The sequence below is a fragment of the Lynx canadensis genome, chromosome E3 (genome assembly GCF_007474595.2).
Source record: "Lynx canadensis isolate LIC74 chromosome E3, mLynCan4.pri.v2, whole genome shotgun sequence".
Classification (NCBI taxonomy): Eukaryota; Metazoa; Chordata; class Mammalia; order Carnivora; family Felidae; genus Lynx; species Lynx canadensis.
Window position 1 is genome coordinate 22643324 of NC_044318.1, and position 9454 is coordinate 22652777.

The 9454-nt window shown below is 55.7% G+C and overlaps 1 protein-coding gene across 6 annotated transcripts; it reads right to left on the reverse strand.

Moving 5' to 3' along the window:
• Positions 1-1214: 1214 nt before the first annotated feature.
• CD19 (CD19 molecule) lies at positions 1215-6993 on the reverse strand. 6 transcript variants are annotated; one of them, XM_030301151.1, is made up of 15 exons: positions 6861-6991; positions 6361-6615; positions 5844-6047; positions 5422-5736; positions 4299-4406; positions 3978-4026; positions 3606-3694; positions 3096-3209; positions 2857-2961; positions 2704-2772; positions 2538-2594; positions 2386-2442; positions 1788-1880; positions 1587-1688; positions 1215-1430 (listed from the first exon to the last, which is right to left on the reverse strand). In XM_030301151.1, the coding sequence occupies exons 1-14, from the start codon at positions 6946-6948 to the stop codon at positions 1597-1599; spliced, it is 1695 nt and encodes a 564-aa protein (XP_030157011.1). In that variant the 5' UTR covers positions 6949-6991; the 3' UTR covers positions 1215-1430; positions 1587-1596. The 6 variants fall into 6 exon arrangements, 5 of the variants coding, with proteins under 5 accessions (XP_030157011.1, XP_030157013.1, XP_030157010.1 ...); XM_030301153.1 differs by having other exon boundaries at positions 5422-5715; positions 6861-6989; XM_030301150.1 differs by having other exon boundaries at positions 2538-2597; positions 6861-6989.
• Positions 6994-9454: the final 2461 nt, after the last annotated feature.

The window sequence follows — 9454 nt, forward strand, 5'->3', positions numbered from 1 at the left end:
CACCCAACAGACAGTGGAGGGAAAAAGTCACTGCTGGCCCCCAGGCAGTGGGGCCCAGGAAGCTCAGGAGAAACATGAAGAAGTCAAAGAGACCTTGACATCACCATGGGCAAATTCAACCCATTATACAGATAATGGTAACCACACCATGCCCCCTCCCTAATGCTATTAGACAGTCGGGGAAACTGAGGGTCCCTGAACTTAAGTAAGTTACCTAAGGTCAGTTAGCAGGAAGTATTTAATTTCTCCATGACTCAGGCTTCCCAGGTGTAAACAGAATAATTTTAGCGTCCCTCCCTCAAAGGATTGTTGTAAGGATAAAATGAGATGCTACCTGTAAAGCACTTATTAGCACAATGCATGGCACAGAATAATAGTGTTAACACACAGAAAGTAAGTTGTAAAGGTTCAGAGATAAAGAAGGAAGACGGTCTCGAAATAACAGGGCATTGCGAAGAAAAAACGGGTACATTAAGCAAAATTCTGGCAATAAAGTGTATAAGTACTGAAAACTCTAGTCAGTCTTCTATAGCACATTGAACCTTCTGGAGCAGGAGAGGGACTGGGTCTCCAGTCTGGCACGGGGCTCCTCTGCCTCCCTCTCTGTCCCTCCCCCACTGGTGTGCCCGTGTGCGTGCACACAGGTGCACACGCTCTCTCAAAAATAAATAAACGTTAAAAAAATACTTTTAAAGATTAAATGAGTTAACTGGTGTTGGAACGTAGGAGATGCTCAGTAAATTTTTTTTTTATGTTTATTTATTTTTGAGAGAGAGAGCGTGCGTGCGGTCAGGGGAGGGTCAGAGAGAGAGGGAGACAGGATCTGAAGTAGGCTCCAACTGTCAGCTCAGAGCCCAGTGTGGGGCTCAAACTCAGGAACCATGAGATCATGACCTGAGCCGAAGTTGACGCTTAACCAACTGAGCCACCCGGGCACCCCAGGAGATGCTCAGTACATGCCAGTGATGACTGCCAACTCCTGGATGGCTTTCTCTTCACTGGGCACCCCCAGCTGCTGAATAAATGGGGGCTAAACAACTCGATGAAGAGAGCGGCAGGCAAGTGAGGGCAACAGATGCAGGCCAAATCACAGGAGGGAAAAGGCCCCATCGTACCCAGGATGCAGCTCTCCGTCCTCTGCTGGATTCGAGAGGGGAGTACACACATCGTCACCTTCCCTCCCCCTCCCATACAAGGGCATTTACGGCATAGGATTAGAAGAAGTCACTGAATTTATTTGGAGTAAGTAAAGGGAGCCAAAGTTTCATTGGTACACACACACACACACACACACACGCGCGCGCGCGTGCACGCTCACACACACAGATATACACATCCGAGTCAACGCTGCTCCAGAAGTCGACACTGTCTGCTTGGGGTCCCAGATTTCAGAATCCAGTGTGGATCTCGGGGGCCTAAGGAGGCCCAGGCTATGTAGAAGAAATGGTGACGAGGAGGTTCCAGGAGCCCTTCCCCTGAACCCCAGGCCTCGGGAAACCTTTCCCCTCTCCCTCCCCGAGAACCACATCCACCCCTACTCCTCCCCCACTTTCTCCCCCTTCCTTAGAGGGCATTTCCCAGCTCACCTGGAAGGAATCACCTAGTGCTCCAGGTGCCCATGCGGCCCCCTCCTCCCCATGCTGGTTCTGGCCCATTGGGATTGTCCATGTTCTCATAAGAGTCTGCATCTGATTAGGACCGGGAGGAGTAAAGTACAGGTGGAGACAGAGTAGACTGGGAGGGGGTAAGTCTCAGAGGACAGCAGGGACAGCAGGAGAAGCACCCACCTTCCTCATGATTAGGACCCGGCTGGGCCCGAAGGGAGCGGAGCTGGGGGGCTGCATACAGGATCCCTCTCATATCCTCGTAGGACTGGGACCCTGCGTGGGCAGGAGAGTTGGGAGGCCTAGCGCCATGCTGGGGGCTTGGGGAAGGGAAGTGTGGCCTGACATACAGAGGGAATCTGAGAGGCAGAGGAAGTGGAAGGCTTGATCCGTGGGTACTAGGAAGGAGTGATTACAGTCAGGTATGGATTAGATTATAATCCATGTCGAGAACCCAACCGGAAGAAGTCAAAGTCAGAGTCACAGTCACGAGGAGGTTGTAGAGACAACTGGGGTCAAAGCTGCCATTTGCGCTGGGGCTGCAGTGAGGTGGAGGTCAAAATCCAGGCTGGAATCGGATTGGGATCAGAGCTGATGTTCACATTTGGGGATGGGGTAAATACTGGGATCAGGATTGGGGTGGAGGTTAAGGTTAGGAGTCCATCTAAGACCAGGAGTAGGCCTGGGGTCGGAGTCAAGGTCAAGGTTGAGTGTGGAGTCAGCGCTGAGGCCAGGTCAACCTAATCTGGGCAAGGCAGGAGGGTCCCTAGCCATTTCTCACCAAGAGAGGTTGCCTCCCTGCTGGGATCCCAGGCAGACCCATGGGGGCTCAGGAAGTCTAGAGAAGGAAGAAGGAAGTTATTCCTGCTGGCCTCCAGGCCCCCCCCCCCCCCCCACACACACCCACATTACCCTGACCATCCTCACACATACCTGCTGTCCTGGCGACTGGCTGGGCCAGCTCTTCATCCTCATTCTCATAAGACTCGGCTGCTGCAGGAAAAAAAGAGAACTCCTGAGACCACTCCTGCCCTGTAGGGGCGCCACAGCCCTCTGGGTCCTCCCAAGTCGCTGAGTTCCCGCAAGGACCCCAACTGACCGCTGGAGAAGGAGTCTTCATCCCCGGGACCCAAGGCGTCGTCCTCAGGGTTCTCATAGCCGCTGCCATCTGGTGGAGAAGAAAGGAGGTCCAGCGAGGGCCCAGAGCCCGCCGCTGAGAAGGTGGGGGCAGCCGCGGGGAGCGCAGTCTTACCCTGGGAGAGTTGGTCCTGCCCGAGGTTGGAGTCATTCTCGTAGAACTCGGAGCCCTCCTCACTGTCCGGCTCCTCATAGGCTTCCCCTTCCTCTTCTTCTGGGCCTGGGGTTTGGGGACACAAGTGGGAACCGAGTCACAGCCCCCGCCCCCCCCCCTCCAGGCCCCAGTCCACTCTTCCTGACACAGACCGCTCCCACACGCTCCACGTGGGGACCCCTGCCCAGCCCCGCAATCACCTGCCGGTGGCGGGCTCCGGGGCCCCGCGGCTCCGACCTCCTGTACGTCGCTGCGCGGGTTTCCGTACGACTGGACGGCGGCCCCCAGGCCTGCAGCCCACCTTAGGGCGCGTCCTGGCGGGAGGAACGTTGTAACGGGGCGGGAGAAAAGAGATGAGGGCGGTCAAGGCGAAGGGTCTGCGAGGCTGGGCAAAGGAGAGGAAGCTGCGGGCTCGGCGGGGCACTGGAGGCTGTGCCAGCTGGGGGCGTGGCCTACGTCTCCGGGGAGGTGCGGCTCTCGGAACTGGACCTCGGGGCCCGCGTCCTGGGGGCGGGGCTATTAGCCCTGGGGTACCGCCACGGCGCTAGGGGCGGGGCTCCAATCTGGGCGGGACCCCGCGCCCGGGGGCGGGCTTTTTCCTGAAGGCGGTGCTCGGGGCTCGGGAAGGCAGGGCCCTCAGGGGATTGGAGTGACCGGGGAAAATGGGTGGGGTTCTAGCTTGGAGTCAGAGAGCGGGCGGTGCCTCCTACCCGTCCCAGAGGTGGGCGTGGGAAGGGAGAGCACGTTCCCGTACTGATTCTGGGCCCCGCTTCCCGGGGAAGGCGTCACTTTGAAGAACCTGGCGAAGGAAGAGGAGTTGCACAGTGAGGCCAGGCCCTTGGAAGATAAGATGTAGCCACTTGTGTTTAGCTCCTGTGTTCTGGCACAGCCTATTGAGGGGTTTGGGATCACTCCAAGGAGGTCTTCACAGAGGAGGTAGCTTTGGAGCTGGGCTCTGAAGCTTGGGCAGTATTTCAACGGTAGAGAAGGGGGAAAGACGTGCTGAGCAGAGGAAACCGTAAGTGCAAAGCATAAAGCAAAAGTGCAGGAATGGGAGACTGCGGGTGCGCTCGCATCGTTACCTTCTGGTGGGATCGGTCATTCGCTTTCTTTTCTTCCTGAGGATCAGGGCTGGTGGGAGTTAAGAGGAGTGATCAGAGGAGGCAGGGTGAAGTTTTGCGGGGCACCGGGGAGGCCACTTGGGTCCATGGAGGGGATGGGACTTCAAAATCCAAGGGGCCCGGTAACTTTGGAGGGCGGTTAGAGGAGTTGGGGACAGGACCGGAGGCCTGTGGGGAAGGTCTGCGAGGGGAGAAAGATGGTTGGTTGTCAGACTGGCCAGTGTTGGCTGTCCTGAGGAAGATGGGGTGGGTTAGGCAGATGGGCTGGGGGACACGACTCACCTCTTCGAAGATGAACAAAGCTCACCAGGGAACCCAGGCAGATGATCAGATAAAGTAATGGCACAACGGGGACTTTCCAGCCACCAGCCTCCAGCAGCCAGTGTCTTACTGATAGGGAGAAGCAGGTATGAGACGAGGGCCCCAGGCTGGCATCCTGCCTCCCAGCCCCGGGACCTCAAAGGACCGTAAATCTTGGGAACATGAGCAAGACACAGGTCCTCAAAATCACAAGCTACAAGGAGAGCTCTTCTCCCTCCCTCTGAGGTCACAGACTGTGCCCCAGAGCCTGACATGGGGCCTGGGGCAGTATCTATTGAACAAACCATGACTATAGTTAGACTCTATGTTAGGATTAAGGGGAGCATGTTAAGGACAGTCATTTTCAAAGTGAAGGACAGAGTCAAGTTCACAGGGTTAGAGGTGGGAAGCCACAGTGTGATGGGAGTGAAAGTTGAGGCTGAGTTTGAGAACTGTGGTTGGGGTACCACAGGAGGATTGTATTAAGGGGGACAGAATGGGCAGAGCACTTGTGACTGGGTTGATGGATGGGTGAGGAAAAGGAAAGATACCCAGGTTCCTGGCTTTGGCCTGTGGGCAGGTGGTAGTGCCCTTCACTTACACAGGGACACCCAAAAGACTACACTCCAGGAAGATGTGGGGTTTGGCTTTGTGTCTTTTGAGCCTGCAGTGTCTATGGAACATCAAATGGCAGTTCCAGGAAATGGCTGGGTGTGAGGTGTATGGAGCCCAGAATCGAGTCACTAAGGCACGGTGGCCTAAGGACCCATGGGAGTAGAGGAGGGCAAACAGGAAGAATGGGTAGACCAGGACGAGAGGGTGCTGACGGTGTAAGAAGAGGCCTCAGAGCTCCAACGGTGAGGATTGGGGAGGAAGGAGGACCCTGTCAAAGCTTATGGGAAGGAGCAACCAGTAGGAAGAGAAGACCCAGAAAAGTCGTGATTTGGAAACAAGGGAGGACGGAGATGGAATCAGTGTTCAGTATGGAAGCTGGGGTTTGGGAAGAGCCTGGTACTAGCTCTCAGGTTGGGGCGCCAAGGTTGACTGGCTTCCAGTTCTTCCCGGTAGCCCCACACGGGTGCCCCACAATTGGGAGAAACTCTACCTGACTGGGCAGTGACCTTCAGCTGCATCTCGATGGTCATGTTGCCATGGTAACAATGATAGGTGCCAGCATCTTGAGCGGTCGCCTGGGGCAGCAACAGAACAGCCCCTCCCCTGAGGGTGTCTAGGACCCACATCTCTCTGACCGGGGCATCCTCCCTCAGGTTTAAGTGCAGCAATGAGATGTTATGCTTCTTGGGGCGCACGAGGGTCCAGGAGACGGGGCCTCTGGCCACGGAGGCAGGGGGCACCTCACAGGGCAGCCAGAATGTGGAGCCAGGGGCCACGGTGACGTCTGGGGCAGGGAGAGCCAAGGCTAGGAAAGTGTAATCCTTGGGGTCTCCTCCCTGCAAACCCTCCGGTCCCCATCACCATCCCGCCTCCCTGGCACCCCCACTCCCTGGCATCTCCCCAGCACCTTACCTTGGTTGAAGCTCTGGTTCAGACCGCCGCTGGGCGAGGCACATTCAGGGTCTGTCTCCCAGATCTCAGGGTGGCCTTTGGCCCACACGTACAGCTGGGAGCTTGTGGGGTAACCAGAAGGGGGCTTGGGGCCCTCTGAGGACCTGTTCCCCAGGCCACAGCCTGGGTCATTTAGGTATGAAGCATTCCAGCGGAACAGCTCCCCTGGGAAAAGACCCAGAACCAGATACAGACACATCCAGGAGAGGAAGAGAGACAGAGAGGGACAAAGACCCAGAGAGAGCCAGAGAGAGAAACGGAACTCAGAGACAGACAAGAGTGAAAGACATCTGGAACAGCTCAGGGTGGAAGTCACGAAGCCACAGGAGTTTTTAGGAGCCACCTAAAACTAGCTGCGTGCCTGTCCCGCAGACCCTCCGACCCCTCCCTGCAAATCTGTCTTCACTGCCGGACCATCCTCCATCCGTGGGGCCTCCCTCTTCTCATCCACCCCTCCCTGCCCTAGCCCAGACCTCACCGCTGCCCTCCACGCTGACTGTCCAGCCAGACTGCCAGGCCTGCTCAGAAGGGGGCCCCAGCTGGCACACGTAGAAGCCCCCCATCTGGTCAGAGACGTTGAAGATGAGGAGCTGGAGGCCCAGGGGCCCCTTCTGGATGCCCAGGCCTTGTGAACCTGGGTCCAGCTCTGACTGAGCCCCCTGAAACCAGGCCTGCTGCTCAGGGGGACCATCTGAGGGACCTTTGAGGCATGGCAGCTCAGCTTTGTCTCCCTCTGAGGAGAGAGAGAGAGAGAGAGAGATAGAGAGGAACTCTTAGCCCCCTTCATTCCTCGCACTGGGTGATAACCCAGCGAACCCACAAGCTGGAAGTGGATGAGCTCAGAGTCCTTCCGACCCCTCTCTGAGTTTTACAGCTAATAAAATGAAGGCCCAGAGAGGATAGTTACTTGGTCAAGGGCACCCCGGCAGACCCAAGTTTCCAGCCCCAACTCCTTCCGTCTGTACCCTTTGGACGTACCTTTAGCCTCCACCAGCAGTGTTTTCTGGGGCCTGACTCCCTCAGGGGTGAGGAAGAGGAGGAAGAAGAGGAGAAGAGGAGGTGGCATGGCGGCCAGACTCCCCGGGGCACCCAGCTTGGCCGCGCGGTGGATGCTGGGGGCAGGTGGGGGCCTGGGGGGCACTGAACCATGAGTGTCTGTGGGGGCGGGCAGGCGGGCAGGCAGTTCCCCCCCACACCCCCCGGGGAGGAAGGGGTGGTCACGCCTCCAGTCCCCTTCCCTTGGCACCCCTCCGGACCCACAAAACCTGTCTCTACCCTGACACACTTATTTTCATCCCGACACCTCGCACCATGTGAAATGAGCTTATTTGTGTATCCCTTTCTGTTCCTCCCACTAGAGTATAAGCCCTCAAGGCAGAGACTTGGTCCTGCTCACCACTGAATGCGCAGTGCCCTGGGACAGTCTTGGCACATCGCCGGCACCCAATAAATATTTGTTGAATTAAGTGGCTCCAGTTTTAGGGGCTCCCTCCTTCTCCCCCTCCCTCCTTCAACCTCAGGCTCTAAATCATTTCCCTTCACACACATACCCCATTCATTCATTCATTCAGCCGACACGCCTTGGGCCTCCTTCCCACTCTGTACAGCTGGCCCGTCACACATACTTTGGGATCTGGCAGACTTGACTTTGAATCCTCCCCGTCTACCGCTTGGCTAAGTTCCTTCATTCATCTAAGCTTTAGTTTCTTTCTCCGTAAACTGGGGACAGTGATAGCACGATGAAAATCCCGTTTGTGAAGAGGCAACAGGACAGCATGCGTGCAGCATTTTTCGCCTGGCGCATAGTAGGCCCTCAGTTAGTGAGAGACCGCATCAGCCAGCGGCCAAGGGCGAGTGCCAGGTTGCTACTGCAGCTCCCACACAGCAGTCCTGAGAGATGACTGGTGATCAGTGCCCCTTTGCTTCCTGGGGAAGAACTTGGGAAGCCCCTGCCTGCTTCAGCTATGGAAGGAACCCATTTAGAAATGGGGAAATTGAGGCCCCCAAAGGGCAGGGTGTTGCCTGAGATCACACAGGGAGCCCTAGAACTCGGGAATCCTAACTCTTAATAAATCTGTTCTTCTGCCCCCACTCCCACCCCGTCTCTCCCCTCCTTTCCTCTTCCTCCAGCTATCTGTCTCTCTGCATACGTGGCTGTGTCTCCACTTTCACTCTGCAGTCGCTCAGGGAAAGGGGCCAGGGACCCAGGAGACCTGCTTTCTCAGTTGCCAGTTCCCAGGCTCGTCTTGCTGGGCGGCAGCTTCCTGTTTGCTTCAGGCGAACCCCAGGGGACCTTCCAGCTGGTAGGGCCCCACTTCCCTTTGGTCGGGTTGGGGTGGCTAGGAGGGGGAAGAGTGGGGCATTGGGGAATCGAGAAGGTGAGGAGGCTCTGTTCGCTAGCTCCTCACTAGCTCTCCAGCTGCCTCCCCTGCACTTTCCCGCTTAGGACACCATAGGGACGGGGCGGCTCAGTCGGCTCGGGTAAACATCTGACTCTTGATTTCAGCTCAGGCTGTGATCTCACGGTTCATGGGTTCGAGCCTCGCGTCTGACTCTGCGCTGACAGTGCAGAGCCTGCTTTGGGATCCTCTCTCTCTCTGCCCCTCCCCTGCGCTCGCTGTCTCCCCAAATAAATAAACTTACATCTAAAAAAAGAACACTGTAGTGGTGTTTCCTCTACCTAAAATAAACACTCCACACCAAAATAAACACTCCACACCATGGCCTCCAAAGTCTGAGTGAGGCTGCACCTGCCTCCATTTCCCATCTCAACCCTCTACTACTCTGTCCCTCGCTCCAAACAAAGTCTTTGCACCTGCTGCTTTCCTTCCTGATCGCTCCTCAGCTTTTCACTTCACTGGCTCCTTTTTATCCCTCAGGCCTCAGATCAAATGTTATTTCCTCAAGGAGGCCTTCCCTGACCCTCCAGGTACCTTTGATTTCACACCCGTTTTATTTTTTTTTCCCAGCGTTTGCCCCAATTCCCAAATATGCTTGTTTATTTGTTAATCTCTCAACTACTTCCTGCCCCAGACTGTTCACTCTTCAACAACAGGAATCTTTACTGGCTTGTTCCCTGGCATCTAGTAGGTGCTCATTAAGTATCTGTTGCATAAAAATGTGAAAATGAATGAAGGGAAACCAGGCCAGAAGGGGGAGCACTCCCTCTATAACCGTTCTACCTCAATTGTAGGAAGCATTGTCAATTACAGACCCAAGGGAAGAACCCTCCACAGGAGAGAATCATACTCACAGGCCCCAACAGGAAAAGATGTACATTACATCTCCTACAAGACATCGACCATCCCTGCAACTCAGCCAAAGAGAAACCATTATCATCCTGTATTCTTGCTTTTCTCCAATGAATTTTCATTCAATACAACCCCTCCCAACTTTTTTTTTTTTTTAACACTTATTTATTTTTTGAGACAGAGAGCGTGAGCGGGAGAGGGGCGGAGACAGAGAGAGAGAGAGTCACAGATTCTGAAGCAGGCTCCAGGCTCGGAGTTGTCGGTACAGAGCCTGACGCGGGGCTCTCATGAACCGTGAGATCATGACCTGAGCTGGAGTCC

Excerpts from the sequence above, each read along its gene's own strand:
- CD19 (XM_030301150.1), bottom strand. The coding sequence starts at position 6,948 with ATGCCACCTCCTCTTCTCCTCTTCTTCCTCCTCTTCCTCACCCCTGAG. Across the intron at positions 2,598-2,703 it reads TGAAGACTCCTTCTCCAGCG|CAGCCGAGTCTTATGAGAAT; the intron begins GTCAGTTGGGGT and ends TTTTTCCTGCAG. Across the intron at positions 1,881-2,385 it reads CAGGGAGGCAACCTCTCTTG|GGTCCCAGTCCTACGAGGAT; the intron begins GTGAGAAATGGC and ends CTGCCCACGCAG.